The 15,256-nt window shown below is 48.6% G+C and overlaps 1 protein-coding gene, 1 long non-coding RNA gene and 1 other non-coding gene across 3 annotated transcripts; 2 read left to right on the top strand and 1 right to left on the bottom strand.

The window, feature by feature from the left end:
• On the top strand, positions 1–2,975 carry LOC120651574. The gene is made up of 2 exons (XR_005666243.1): positions 1–506; positions 600–2,975. It is a non-coding gene; the product is annotated as an uncharacterized LOC120651574 (long non-coding RNA).
• Positions 2,976–6,672: 3,697 nt separating this feature from the next.
• On the top strand, positions 6,673–6,811 carry LOC120653059. Its single transcript, XR_005666750.1, has one exon. It is a non-coding gene; the product is annotated as a small nucleolar RNA Z247 (small nucleolar RNA).
• A 6,185-nt stretch (positions 6,812–12,996) lies between these two features.
• LOC120651573 (protein RGF1 INDUCIBLE TRANSCRIPTION FACTOR 1-like) lies at positions 12,997–15,256 on the bottom strand. Its single transcript, XM_039929106.1, has 2 exons — positions 14,870–15,256; positions 12,997–14,269 (listed from the first exon to the last, which is right to left on the bottom strand). Exons 1-2 carry the CDS (start codon positions 14,927–14,929, stop codon positions 13,559–13,561), a joined length of 771 nt encoding a protein of 256 aa, XP_039785040.1. The 5' UTR covers positions 14,930–15,256; the 3' UTR covers positions 12,997–13,558.

Here is a 15,256-nt window from a genome sequence, read left to right as displayed (position 1 = left end):
CAGTGAGCACGATCTTATCACTTCTCCGGCACCCTATCCTCTCCCGAGCGCCCTCTGTTCTCCTTCCCCTCTTTTCTTCTTCCTCGAGCAGAGCCGACCGAGCTCGAGCAGCTGCGCCTGCCGGCCGCATGCGCCCACCACCAGCCACCATCCTCAAATCACCACCACTCGCGCCTTTCTCGCCTCACCCCGCACCTCCGCCGCGCCTCCACGAGCCCGACCGAGCCCTACCCTGATCGGAATCGAAGCCGCACGGCCGGCCACCATGGAAGCTCTGACCGACGCTCCGGGCGCACGTCGATCCCCTCCCTTCGGCCACTTCTCAGGTGATTCGAGCCCGCTGTGAGCTCCGCGGTGTCGTCCTCATCCTCCCAGGCCTCTTCACCGACCTCTACAGGCCACCCCCTCGCCGGAATCAGCTTGCCCTCACACCTCGAGCTGCTGCATCGCCGCTGGCGCCGTCCCGACCACCTGGGCCTCAGGTTCTTTCTACAAACCGGTCGCAGGTGATGCCCTAGTGCTTTCCCACCACTTCCCTATAGCCAGCGTGGCCTCCCCTTGCCAAAATCAAGCTCCCTGAGTGCATCCTCTGTTCCCAGTTCACGTGAGGGACGTCGTGCAACAATTCAACCAAGTCCAGGGGTCTTTTTGCGAAGTTATAGACTCAGATGAATAGTGCCACACTGGACCTTTTTGAGATTTTAGCTGTAAGCTTTGAAAATTCTTAAAAAATAGTAGAAAAATGTTTAAAATGCAAAACTTATTTTGTTAGCTTCATATTTTAATGCTCTATATGATAGAATACTGAAATGTGTTGTTTGACCACTTTTTCTATGCCGTTTTATTTATGCTAGATAAATGCTTTTATAGCTTGTTAATTGCATAAATGGAGTTAGGAGTATGAAAAAAATATAAAACCAGTTGGGTTAGCTTTATTTTGGCATGTAAAACCTAGTAAAAATATTTAACCTGTTGTTTGTTTAATGTTTTTATGATGTATTGATTTAATCATGAGTAATGCTTGTTTTAAATTTTTTATTTAATATTTGCAGTTCTGGAAGTCAAAAAATTATGAAATTTATGCAGTAGCTTACACTTTACATGCTTAGTTCACTGTAAAAATTTCATGTCCAGAAGCTATGTGCATGTTTGTAAATCTGTTTTTGTTCAGTTTGTCTTGCTAAGGCTAAAATAAATAGTTGCTTTGTTCGTAAATGTTGATAAATGTTGATAAATTTTTTGTTACACTCTTCACCAATATCTTATCATGCCAGTTAATTTTTGTTACTAAAACATGGCTGCATGTTAAGTTTTGTATTTGTTTAGTTTCCAGCTATAGTTTTCACTTTCCAAAAGCATTGCTAAGCATTTCTTTTATGCATGATTCAATCCAGCAAGTTATGCCATTTTTTTTGGGTGAATCATGTTAACTTTTGTTGATTAGAAGGTTTGGCTAATTCCTGTTTGCTGAATACTTGCAATGGTCTAATTCAAGTTAATTTGTGTGGCATGCTTGATGTGCTTGCCATCTTCTATGAGATGTTTGAGTGATGGTTAAGTTAAATAGCTCTAGGTGCTTATGCTAGTGGGTTGTATTTTTATGAATGCTTTGCATGTTGCACTTCCATGCATTCATACATATGCATTGTTGCATCTCATTTAGGTACAATAGATGAACCATGTGAAGGACGTGCTGTTGGAGCCGAACCCGAAGACCATGTGAAGTACGATAGATGAACCAGCAAATATCATCTAACTAACAATGATTTAGCATTACCCCAGGCAAGCCCCGGAGCATAACCCTTAATTTCAGTATTCAATGTTTATCTAAGTATTTGTGCATTTACGTTCTAGGAGTTGTATGAAACCCTAGTATGCATGTCTCTCCCTAGGTATCTATGAGTCTCTACTGGTATACTGGTGTCGTTAGAAATGCTTTGCTAAATAGGAACTCGGTAGAAGTCGAGTGATTCCTGTCACTCGCGAGATATAGGATCTTAATACTTATGGCAAAGTGGTTTGAGAACAAACCTTTGAGGAAAGAAAAGTGTAGAGCGGGCGGAGATGAATTGGAGTATGGATCTGGAAGGAGTGTAAAGTAAGCCTCCGCCTGTGTCGATTGAGGATCATACTGTTGTTGGCAGTGTTGACCGAGTTTGCACAGTACTAACCACATGCCGGAAGTAAGAGGTAGTCGAAACCGGTAAGCTAATTACCTGATTTGCAACGATACTTTGAACTATGACCTGCTACTCTGGGAGTGGTATGATGGCGGGTGATGGAATGTATGTCGCCTTCGGGTTCTCTGAGAGTTCGCCGTGAGGGGCTCATTCACCCGAGTTTTGGCAGGCGTGGTTCAGACGTCAGGGTAATGATGGAAACAGTTGACATATGTGGTCCGGCGTGGTTGCACGTGTCGTGTGAGTTAGGTCCACCTTGCAAGGTTAAATCGGATCAATTCGCCATCTCTCTCGGATAAGAGAACCTTGGTCACTTTGTCACATCGTTGTAAAAGTTTGAGATAAGAATGGAAATGTGAGCATATGAGATGTCTGTGGTTTTCTGAAAAGATAATGTGATCAACCATGCGTGCTTTAGATGTTCAGGCAAATCTAGTTGGTACTTGATAAACTTAAATTGAGCTAAAATATTGAAAATAAGGATCCAATTTTTAGTAGCTTTTTAGCAAATAAACTCCAGAGAGCCGGAGGCCTTGCATGTCTAGGAGTCGGCTAAGTATATACCATAGTCCGGTAAGACTTGCTTATTGCAGGTAGCTGCTGTTGGTTGAAGCTGATTAGGATTCACATCGGTGGGCTCGATGTGACATCCTCACATCTTCGTAGTAAAGTGATTTTTAAATCAAACTTCTATTTAGTTTCCGCTGCATTTTGAACTCTGATATTTTACGTAAACTTGTTTGTAAAATTTTGCATTGTAAATTAAATTTGAGAATTTTTTTTGTCTTCTTATAATTATTTGTGCTCGTCTTCGTGCGAGACTTCCAGTGTTTTTCGATCCTTAACCCGACAGACGACTGGATTACATCGTTTTAAGTGCGTGGTAACTTGATTAACCATTAAAATGATAGTGCACTTAAGTCGGTTTAATTTGGACGGTTCTGTTACAGCGGCCCCATCCCTTGCTTCCCCCGCCGGCGGCGAAGCTTGGGCCCGTGGCGGGACGCCAGGCCGCGGCATCGCACGGAGGTGCCGGCGGGATGCCAGGCCGCGGCGTCGCGCTGACCTCGGCCGTGCGGCGAGCGGGCGGCAGCGGGCGCGGTCGGCGGCGGACCCTGGCAGCGGCACACTTCCTCCTCTCTCCCTCTCTCCTCCTTCGGGTGGCGCGGCGGACGGGCAGGCACCGTGCCACGCGGGCTTGTGCCGGATGAATGGAGAAGCCCCTAGATTTGGGGGATCTCACCTCGTCCGTAACGATTGCGGACGGTTTACCGTCCCCCGCTGCAGCTCGGTCGTCCGGTATACGGTCCTTCAGGACGGGTACCGTACCCCGGTGCGGACAGCCTAATTACTGTTGCTTAAGAATGGAAATAAGAAAATGGATATTTGAAATATCCAAATTCATTTCTATACAAATTCGATCCGCTTCCATTCTAAGCAAGGATGGAAATGGGAGAGAAATAGGAAGATGGATATCAAAATATCTTATTCCGTTTTCATGCGAATGGATCCACTTCCATCCTTACCGCTGCTCCCGGAGGCCGGAGGAACAAGTCGGAGTCAGTCGGCCATGGAGCAATGGGAGGGCGACGACGTGGGTGGAGGGCTTGGGCCGGTCGGGCAGATAGCTAGACTCGCATTGACCGAGCAGTAGTCGGTCTCGGTCAATCCACTCCACTGTCCTCCTGTCTGTCCACTCCACCACAGCCAAGGAGCCTTTTCTCTCTCCTCCTGACAGCATAGCACCCACACGTTCGGCCCAGCAGCGTGGTGCCCAAGTCCAAGTCCTCCGCCCCCGGTCCGACCCGACTACTACTCCGCGACCTTTTCTTTTGTTTTCTGACGACGAAAATTTGACTCCCTGGCCTTTGACCGACGGGCTTGCATTGGCCGGATGCATGGAGCAGCTACCAACTTGCACTCAAAGGAAAGAAGCAGGAGCCACATTGCTCTACTATCTACCGGCATCCCCATGCATACACGACTAGTTTAGCTGGCAGCGGATGCCATGCGCGCATACATGATAATCGACTAGTTTAGCTGGCAGCGGATGCCATGCGCGCATACATGATAATCGGGATTTGGGATGCCAGATCATGCATGATTAAGCAAAGCTGAACCGCTACGCATGATTAGCCTCCGTTTTCAATTTAAGATGTGCATTTTTTTTGTTAAGTAATCCGGCCCAACACTACTGATCATACGTTCCAGCGGAACACACCTGTGCCGCCACATCACGCACCTAATATAGCTTCCGTTTTCCCCCAAAAGTCCAAAACACACCCCTGCCCCGGCCCCGTACGCGCCTCGCCACCTGTTCTCGCCTCTTTCCTAAAAGAAATTGTCACCTCACTGGCCTCCTAAACCGCAGCTAATTTGTATTATCCGATGAATGCGTGGGGAAAATTGACGCGCGCGTGTGTGTGTGTGTGTGAGAGAGAGAGAGAGAGAGAGAGAGAGAGAGAGAGAGAGAGAGAGAGAGAGTTGCCGGGTGATGATCAATCAAAACGAGCACTACTCCGTATGTAATTGATGAAAGCATAGTTGGTCTGCTTGAGTAATCCAGATAGGCCATGATGAGGAGCTGGTCGGTCAGCTTTCAGCGGCGGAGCCAGATTTAAAAGTTGGGTATTCCCATATTAAATAATTATTTCCAATAAAAAACGTTAATTTGTTGCAATACTTTAAAACAAAGATGCTCTATGAAACGAAGAGAAATGACAAGTTTTTTTTCTCATTTCTCATGTGCCGATTTCTAAATCTCCTTCCATAAGATCTTTTTCCACCGGAACAATTTATCTTTATGCCTGAACATGTCACAAATGAAATAGAACCCACCTATCCCTACAAATAGCTCAAATCACGGATTTGCTATTCATTTTCATTACATGATGCACGTTTAAAAACACATACACACCTTATAAAATAAAAATCTTATAATAATTGTGCTAGAAAATCAGAAATTGGAATGTGAGATTCCCTCACAAATATGTTGATAGATTGGTGCTCAATTCAATTGCATAGTTAAAATTTGCTGATAAAATTAGATCAAACTTCTATAGAAAATTAATGCAAAACTAAAACAAAGACGCATTTTTCTTCGACGGAATAGCTGATTTCATCCTCAAACTTTGAGTCGAGGATCAACATCGTCCCTACCCATTTCAACCCTCAAGCCTTTTCATGCAGCCCAATTTAGTCCTTGGTTCTATGTGTTTTGCCACGTTGGCATGCCATGTCAGCATCTGAGTGTTCCTGATTTTTAGCAGCAACATATATTGCTTCACACATACTCAAAGATGACATAATAAAACTTTACCTTGTGCCTACATGATTATTTTTCACAAAAAGAAACTTGTGTGCGTGTATAATACATATATTCAGGATCAACTCTTGCTTTTACCTCAAGTTGAAACTTTTATAATGATCAAATCTATAGAAATGCTATCTTTTTTTATAAACCATAGATGACTAGATGTGACGAGGCGTCGAGGCGTGCCAACATGGCATGCCAAATTGAACCGGCTGAACAAATTTGAGGACTAATATCATCGTCTTGGAAGTTTGGGCCGGGGTTGAAATCGAACTTGTGCTGAAAAAGTTTGAGGATGGAATTAACTATTCTATATATTTCTTCGATGAAGGTGATATACGTTCATGCATGCGATGGATACAGACATGCGGCGCTGCAGTTTCTGTCACTGACAAATTAACGTGTGCATATTAGATTGTGCGGTTGTAACAAAAGGGTACTGATAGATATCTTTGGCCATGGTTGTTGTAACCTTAGTAGTTGTTGTAACCTTAGTAGTTGTTGTAACCTCCTCCGTGTAAATCTCCTAGGTAGTTCTCTGGCCAAAGATATCTTTCAGGACTCCTATAAATGTAAACCCTCTCATGCGCCTATTGGCCATCTAGATAACACGCAACCCTATTGCATCCAAGATAGGAGCATCGGTTCAACCACATATGCGCCTCTGATTCTTTCATGGTAATCAGAGCCTCGTAGTGAATGGCGTCTAGCTCGAGTTTATCCAACCCAATGTTCAGCATCCAGATCACCGAGAAGCTAAGCAAGAGCAACCACGCGCTATGGAAGGCGCAAGTTCTCTCCACCATATGGGGAGCACGTCTGGAGGGGTTCATCAACGGCAAGACCGTCGCCCCCGCAGCTGAAGTCGAAGGCAAGGACTCGGCTGGCAAGACCACTTAGGTTTCTAACCCTGAGTATGAAGAATGGTTCGCCCGGGATCAGCAAGTTCTCGGGTTCATCTTCACCTCCGTCGGTAAGGACATCCTCGCCTAGATTGCTGGATCGTCAACATCGTTCCAGGCATGGAGCTCGGTGGAAAATATGTTCACCGCCCAGACAAGGGCACGTTCCATGAACGTACGCCTCGCACTGTCTACCACAAGGAAAGGTACCCTGTCCATTGCTGAATACTTTGCAAAGATTAAATCTCTCTGTGATGAGATGGCAGCGACTGGAAAGCCGCTGGATGATGAAGAAATTGTCGCCTACATCTTCAACGGCCTCGACCAGGAGTACAATCCGGTGGTAACGTCCATGGTGACAAAGAGAGAACCGATCTCGGTCTCTGAAGCTTTCTCGTAGCTGCTCAGCTTCGAGATTCGCCTAGATCTACAAGATGGCGCGCTCTCCTCCGCCAACACAGCCAACAGGGGTCATGGAGGCTCGACAGGTGGCCGAGGCACTGGGCGCAGGACGCCTGGTGGACGAGGAAACCATGGCCGTGGCGGCTTTGGTCGCGGTCGTGGTAACCAGCAGCAGCACACTTCCAACGACAATCGGTAGCGCACGCAAGGCAACTCCAACGACAATTGGCCTCACTGTCAAGTGTGCTACAAGAAAGGCCATCTGGCCGTCGACTGCTGGCACCGCTATGATGAAAACTTCATCCCTGATGAGCGCCTTGTCGCTGCTGCCTCAGCTTCCTACACCGTCGACACAAACTGGTACACCGACACCGGCGCTACAGATCATGTCACAAGTTATCTAGAGAAGCTCTCCTTCCGGGAAAAATACAAGGGAGGAGATCACATCCACACAGCGAGTGGAGCAGGTATGGAAATTAAACATGTTGGTCATACTATTGTTCCAACCCCTTCCAAACCTTTGCATCTAAATAATATTCTTCATGTACCACAAGCAGCTAAAAATCTTGTGTCCGTTCATCGTCTTGCTAAAGATAATTCTGCTTTTCTTGAGTTTCATCCTGATCATTTTCTTATCAAGGATCAGGCCACGAGGAACACGATTCTTAGGGGAAGGTGCCACAAAGGACTCTACCCTCTTCCTTCAACACAGTCAATAAAGCAGGCCTATGGAGTCATCAAGCCATCCCTTGCACGGTGGCATAGTCGTCTGGGTTACCCAGCTTATCCCATTGTTACCAAAGTCATTAGTAGCAATAATTTACCCTGTTCAGTAGATGAAACCAGGGAGTCCGTGTGTGATGCATGTCAACAGGGCAAAAGTCATCAGTTGCCCTATCCTCGGTCTACTAGTGTGTCAAATTTTTCTTTGGAACTTGTTTATTCCGATATGTGGGGGCCTGCACCCAGTTCTGTTGGAGGAAAGAAATATTATGTTAGCTTTATCGATGATTATAGTAAATTTACTTGGATCTATTTGCTCAAATATAAATCTAAGGTGTTTCGCAAATTCACTGAGTTCCAAAGCCTAGTTGAGCGCATATTTGACAGGAAGATAATTGCAATGCAAACTGATTGGGGAGGGGAGTATCAAACCCTTCAAAATTTCTTTGAGAAAGTTGGCATCACACATCATGTCTCTTGTCCCCATGCTCATCAACAAAATGGAGCTGCAGAATGAAAGCATAGGCATATAGTTGAAGTCGGCCTATCCCTTCTTGCTCATGCATCAATGCCCCTTAAATTTTGGGATGAGGCCTTTGTCTCAGCTACCTACCTCATAAACCAAACACCTAGTAAGCTTCTTCAGTTTGTGACTCCTTTGGAGCGTCTTTATGAGCAAAAACCAGATTACTCCTTCCTTAAGGTCTTTGGGTGTGCCTGCTGGCCAAATCTTCGCCCGTATAATCAGCGCAAGCTCGCTTTTCGTTCTAAGCAGTGTGTTTTTCTTGGCTATAGCCCTCATCATAAAGGCTACAAGTACCTTGATGTTGCCTCTGGTCGAGTTTATATGTCTAGAGATGTCATCTTTGAAGAGACTAATTTTCCCTTCTCAAAATTGCATAGCAATGCAGGAGCTCGACTTCGCTCTGAGATATCCCTGCTTCCTTCCTATCTCTCTAATTCTTTTGGGACGGAACACCTAGATGACCGCATGTTTGATTATCCTAGTTCTACTGATGTTGCTGGTGAAGTTGCAGGTGCAAATGATGCAGAAACCCTTCACACCAAGCAATAGAAGATCCTGGCGCGGAGCACGAATCAGATCCGCCGTCGGGATCGCTGCCAGATCCTTCTGCGGCGCCCGACATTCCGTCTGTCACACCCGAGCCACCGCATCCCACCGCGAGCCAACCTGCGCCAGCCGCGTGTTCTGTCCCGGCTCAGCGCGAGGGGGGGCAGCGGGATCTTCTGCGGCTGCTGCGGATCCGGTGACTACAGAAGAACCGGCTACTGCTGAAGAAAATACACAGCCCCGTACTCGTCTTCGGAGTGGTATACGTAAAGCCAAAACATATACTGATGGTACTATCAGGTATTGATGTTTTACCTCATCTGGAGAACCACAATATTTAGAAGAAGCATTGAACAATAAAGATTGGAAGGAGGCTATGGATAATGAGTACATGGCGCTCATGAGAAATAAAACTTGGCACCTTGTACCACCAAGGAATGGTATCAATATTATTGATTGCAAATGGGTATACAAAGTAAAGAGAAAGGCAGATGGAAGTCTAGACAGATATAAGGCTAGATTGGTTGCAAAGGAATTCAAACAAAGATATGGGATTGATTATGAGGACACATTTAGTCTGGTTGTCAAGCCAACTACTATTAGAGTTGTTTTGTCTCTTGCTGTCTCAAAGGGTTGGACTATGAGGCAACTAGATGTACAGAATGCTTTTCTCCATGGTTTTCTAGAAGAGGAGGTGTACATGTGACAACCTCCAGTATATGAAGACAAATCATCACCAGATTACATATGCAAGCTTGATAAGGCATTGTATGGACTTAAACAAGCCCCAAGGGCGTGGTATTCTAGATTGAGTACAAAATTACAAGAGTTGGGGTTTAAGTCTTCAAAGGCCGATACATCTCTATTCTTCTATAACTCAGGGGGAGTTATTATGTTTATACTTGTGTATGTTGATGATATTATATTGGTGAGCTCATGTCATGGTGCTGTCCCGGAGCTACTTAAAGATCTCAACAAGGATTTTGCGTTGAAGGATCTTGGAGAGCTTCATTATTTCCTTGGGATAGAGGTAAATAAGATTCGGAATGGTATACTGTTGACTCAAGAAAAATATGTGAATGATGTTCTTCAACGAGTAGGTATGAAAGATTGCAAACCTATGACCACACCGTTATCTAGTTCCGAAAAACTCTCTCTGCATGAAGGAAGTTTGCTTGGGTCTAGTGATGCTACAAACTATAGAAGTGTTGTTGAGGCACTACAATATCTTACACTTACTAGACCAGACATCTCATATTCAGTCAACAAGGTTTGTCAATTCTTACATGCACCTACTACGAGTCATTGGGCAGCAGTAAAAAGGATTTTGAGGTATTTAAAACTCACGGCTAAAGTGGGTTTGCAAATCTGCAAATCTTCCTCTCTATTAGTCAGTGCCTTCTCGGATGCGGACTGGGCAGGTTGCCTGGATGACAGGCGATCTACTGGGGGATTTGCCGTATTCTTGGGAAAGAATTTGGTGTCATGGAGTGCCAGAAAGCAAGCAACAGTATCAAGGTCAAGTACTGAAGCTGAATACAAGGCAGTAGCAGATGCAACTGCAGAAGTAATGTGGATTCAAACTTTGTTGATCGAATTGGGAGTAGAAGCGCCAAGAGCAGCTAAGTTATGGTGTGATAATATTGGAGCTAAGTACCTTTCGGCCAATCCTGTCTTTCATGCTCGCACCAAGCATATTGAGGTGGATTATCATTTTGTGAGAGAAATAGTGGCTTGCAAATTACTTGACATTGAGTATATCTCTACAAAAAAACAAGTTGCAGATGGGTTTACGAAACCTCTTACAGTTCGGCCGGCAACAGGAGTTGTTCAAACACAATCTGAATCTAGGAAGATTAGATTGAGGGGGAGTATTAGATTGTGCGGTTGTAACAAAAAGGTACTGATAGATATCTTTGGCCATGGTTGTTGTAACGTTAGTAGTTGTTGTAACCTCCTCCGTGTAAATCTCTTAGGTAGTTCTCTGGCCAAAGATATCTTTCAGGACTCCTATAAATGTAAACCCTCTCATGCGCCTATTGTCCATCTAGATAACACGCAACCCGATTGCATCCAAGATAGGAGCATCGGTTCAACCACATATGCGCCTCTGATTCTTTCAGTGCATGCTCGCTAGAGATAGGCAAAGGGGGCTCGAATCGGCTCGGCAGTGTTTTTTTTTTTTGAAAAGATCGGCTCGGCAGTGTTGCTGCATGGTGTCATGGCGCTCCTCCCCCCTGTTCCATAGTTCCATCCATCCGTCCGTCCACGCCCTTCCCGTGGAGGGTCCCTCGGAGGGCATCATCCCCACGCACCGCGTGACGTCACCCGCGGGACCCCCAGCGCCCGGCCCGCGCCGCGCGTGAGGGCTACGCCGACCGGGGACGGCATCTCCGCCGTCGGGGCGTGATCGGACGGCTGTGTTTTCCATCCCACACTCCCGCACGAGGAAAGGGTGGCCGTGGGTGGGGTGGTGGGTGAAGGAAAGGCGGCGGCGGCTGGCTGGCCGGGCTGCGATGATGATCTAGGCGGGCCCACACGAGCGGAGCATCCCGGCACCGGGCCGGGACCAACGGGCGGGCGACACGTCGATGCCCCCGCACACACGTGTGGACCACGCGGAATGACCGGCGCATTGACTAGCGGCGGACGGGGGATTGGTGGGCAGCCGCCGCCGCCGCCGCGGGTTGCACACGGGGAAGGGGGAAGCCTCCGCGCTGCTGGCTGCTGGCTGCTGGCTCAGCTGCTGCTAGTGCTACGTGCACTCTCTCCGGGATGGGGCGAGGCGTGTGCTCTCGCTTGGTTGCTTGCTTCACATCCGGTGACACAACAGAGCCCAATATGCACGCGTCAACGAGAGACATGAACGGCAAGAAAATGCCTTTGAAATTGGAACCGCGCCAGAATTTTTTTTATTGCGGTACGCGCCATAATTATCTGGCGCCGTGCGAGCAGCAACTTGCGATTACTCAAATGCTCTTTGACCTCAAGTCTAGTACAGTGAGAGTAGTAGTAACTTGAATACATGTGCTACTCAATTTTCTTTTTTGGTGCAAGGTAACCTCGCGGCTAAACATCATCATGATTTAGTCACCCGGAATCATCATAAATATAAACCACCCCCGTAATTGACACCGCCTACTATATGCCCGTCAAAGGGCATGTAAAGTAGTAACAGAGCAAAAAGGCAGGGGCGAAGCCAGCCACAAATGTCACCGGGGTCTTCATGTTTATGCAACGAGATCTTCTATTAGTATTCGCTGTAGAGTTCTGTAGAATTCTGAATTTTTATCGGGGTCTTGTGACCCCAATGCTAATGGATAGCTTCGCCGCTGCAAAAGGGCACAAGTTAAATTGCCCAACGTCACCTTGTGAAGGAAGATGCCACCACCAAATGGAGATGGTGCTCCTGGCAGCACTACCCAAGAGGAGCGAGACACATCCACTCCAGTATAGCTAAAAGATAGCATGGCATCTTGCGCAGCTCCTGCAGCCAAACCACCAAGAATTCCCGTCCACATCCATGTCAACATCGCCGCCCACCACTTTGAATTTCACAAAAAAAAACCCTTACATTCCTGCCCCTGTCCTTTTGGGAAATGTCACACCCCCACTTTATTTCTCCCTTTTCATGTCACCACCACTGTGGCATCCCCTCGAGAAAAGGGTACCCAGCCCCTCCCCAAAGCTGCTGATTCGCATCGCAGAGTTGCGTGGAAGCTAGGAAGAATGTGCGTGAGCAGCAACATATGTTTCAGCTGCCGCTGCTGCCGCTGCTTCACCCAAAGCTGCTGCCCTCCTCTCCTCTCCTCTGGACACTAGTAGATGCTTCTGTTCCAGGTCGTTTTCATGGCGTTAACCATAAAGCCGTCCGTTTCCTCCCCTCTTCTTTACAATAATACTAGTAGGTTAGGTCGTGAATTGGTCGTGCTCCTCTTTCGACCTAAAAACTAAAGAAACGCCGGGCCGCGTTCAGTGGCTCCATCGATGCCGTCACTGACTATTCAGGTTTCAGCATTATGTCACCAAGGACTTTGTTTTAACAATGCGATGCTAATTTGTGTAGATAATCCGGGTGCCCAATCATACATGGCCAGGCAATCGCGGTCTTTCCATCAACGCAACCTTGTTGGGAAGTAACGTGACGCCATTTCCTTGCTTCCTGATGGTGCCATCGTCAAGTGGCAGCCCGCAGCAATGCTATGCTGGTTCCTGGCCTGACCTGACGCTGCAAATGCAGAGAACCTTCTGTTGATCAAGGACCGAAGAACAGAGCCGCCATTATCCATGGACACGCACACATAGCAACTTGCTCGTTCTCGTCCTCATCTAGGCAATGCATGCTTACAGATGAAGAAAGCACTACTTCGGATCATCAAGCACCACAGGTCATCATGAAAACCCTGAAAGAGAACGCAAGGGAGCAGAGCCACCTGCATTGCTTATTATCACTGACTGATTATCCATCCCCTCTTCTTCAGAGTTCAGACATCTAATCTAGTAAGGTAAGAGAACATCACAAATCTAGCTATACTGCTCCAGTATGGCGGTATGAAACAGAGCAGGACTAAAACATGTACATATATTTCTATCAGAAATATATATCTTCTGTCCTAACAACAGTAATCAACTCTTAACGAAAAAGCTAGTTTTTGATTGCATTGTCTAGCGGCAGCAAGCACCCTCCTTTCTTCTTCTCCACCTTTCTTTCCCTCTCCCTATGTGGAAAGCAAAGCCAGCGAGCAAATGGCATCCACCTCGAGAAGCACCACCAACCCCAAAGTGCCAAGGCAAAGGAAGGCGGCCACCGAAGTGGTGGCCATCCCATTGCCGTAATGGCGGACTCTGATTCATGCACGGATTCAGTGACTCACTGTGCGAGCGATTCCGTTGGTTGAGGAGTACTTTTACTTTGCAGCGCGCGTGTAATGCCAATGCATCCGCCGTCCGCCGCCGCCGACGAGGGCTAGTACTCGACGATGAGGCTGCCGAACGGCGCGCGGTGCGGGATGCCCTTGCGCCGCTTCGCTGGCATGCTCGGCGGCGTGGGAGGCGTGAAGCTCTGCTTCCTGTCGGCATTCCGCAGGGCGGAGGAGGAGGCGTTGCAGTCGGAGGCGGCGGCGGGCCGGAGGAGCCAGCTCCTGGCCATTGCGGCGTCGGGGGCGCAGCCGACGACCTTGCACCCGAGGGAGCAGAAGCGGAAGTTGTCGAGGAGGCTGCGGGCGCAGACCTCGCAGAGGTTGGCGGAGGCGGAGGCGGAGGCGGCCTTGCCGCCGCAGCCGGGCTTCTGCTGCTGGGGCCGCTCGTTGAGGAAGACGACTCGGGCGCTGTTGATGACGTAGGTCTGCACGCCGGCGATGTCCATGAAGCGCTGGATGTCGGAGACCCGGATGACGTCGTGGTACGAGGAGCGGCGGATCTGGATGGTGTGGTGGTCGCGGTGGGCGTGCGCGAGGCAGAGGGAGCAGAGCGCGCCCGCGGCGGCGCCGGCGCCGGCGCCCGCGGCGGCGGAGCAGTCGAGGCAGAACATGTTGCACTCGCCGCTGCGGTGCGAGTCGCTGTGCGTCTTGCAGTGCGCGAAGAAGCGCGCGGAGAGCAGCGGCTGCAGCCAGCGCGGCCACTGGTCCCGGTACGCCGCCGAGGCGGCCTCCTCCTCCGGCTCGGGGCCGCCGCCTCCCTGCACACGGGCGAAAAGATTGGTGGTCAGGCAGTTGACTATTAGCCAGGACAGCCACTTTGCTCAATGGCCAAGCATTTGTATTTGTATTGTACGACTCCAAATTGGCTGTTTCATTGTTTGTCAAGAAAAGTTGGAGGATTGAGAATTTGAGATACTACAAATCGGATTAGTCTGCAAGGAAAATTCTCTCCTTGGAACCATCGCCAAGAAATTCAGTTGCTTGGGGGCACGGAGCGGATGCGATTGCAATACGATGAGAATGAAACGCAGCTAGCATCAGAGAACCCAATGCGGAGAACCCAAGCCCAAAAAAAACCAAGAAAAAGGGGGGCGGCGAGATGGTCAAGAAAGACAGTTTCAATCTTTCGCATCGCCATTGCCCAAAGGCTGCTGCTGCATTGATCCCCCACCCCGGAGCCCGGGGACCCTCCCATCCAACAGTAACAGAAAGAAGTAATCAAGAAACCGCCCTCCCTGATTTGACAGGGAGACGAGGAAAGAAGACGATGAATCGCAGGCGTACTAGTGCAGTAATCAAACTCAAGAATGGCAGGGAGCTCGGGGGGTAGAGAGAAAAAGGCGGAACGGGCAGCTCACCATGATCCTGCGGTTCTTGAGGCGGAGCTCCTTGAACGGGGACTCGTGGTCGATCGCCATCTCCCTCCTTCCCACCAAGAAGAAGACCCTTCCTTCCTCTCGCGCGCAGAGGATGGGTGGGCGGAGGTAGCGGCGGTTCCCGGTGCGTCGCGTTGCGGTGCGCGTGCGGAGGCGGCGAGGCGACGGGAGGGAAGGGAATGCGGGTGGGCGGAGCAAGCAAAGGGGGAACGGCCCGGGGGCTGGGCTTATATGCACGCGTGGACTGACTCGGCTCGAGGGGGAATCGCAACGGGTTCTCTCTCGCCTGTTACTGCTGGGAGCAACAAGGGGGGGTCGGTCAAGGGCGGACACCCCGCGGCGACGGCGAGGGCGAGGGCCCGGGCGGCT

This window comes from Panicum virgatum, chromosome 9K (assembly GCF_016808335.1).
Source record: "Panicum virgatum strain AP13 chromosome 9K, P.virgatum_v5, whole genome shotgun sequence".
Taxonomy (NCBI): Eukaryota; Viridiplantae; Streptophyta; class Magnoliopsida; order Poales; family Poaceae; genus Panicum; species Panicum virgatum.
Note: the sequence above shows the minus strand (reverse complement) of the source record. Positions and strands in the feature narration are given on the sequence as shown.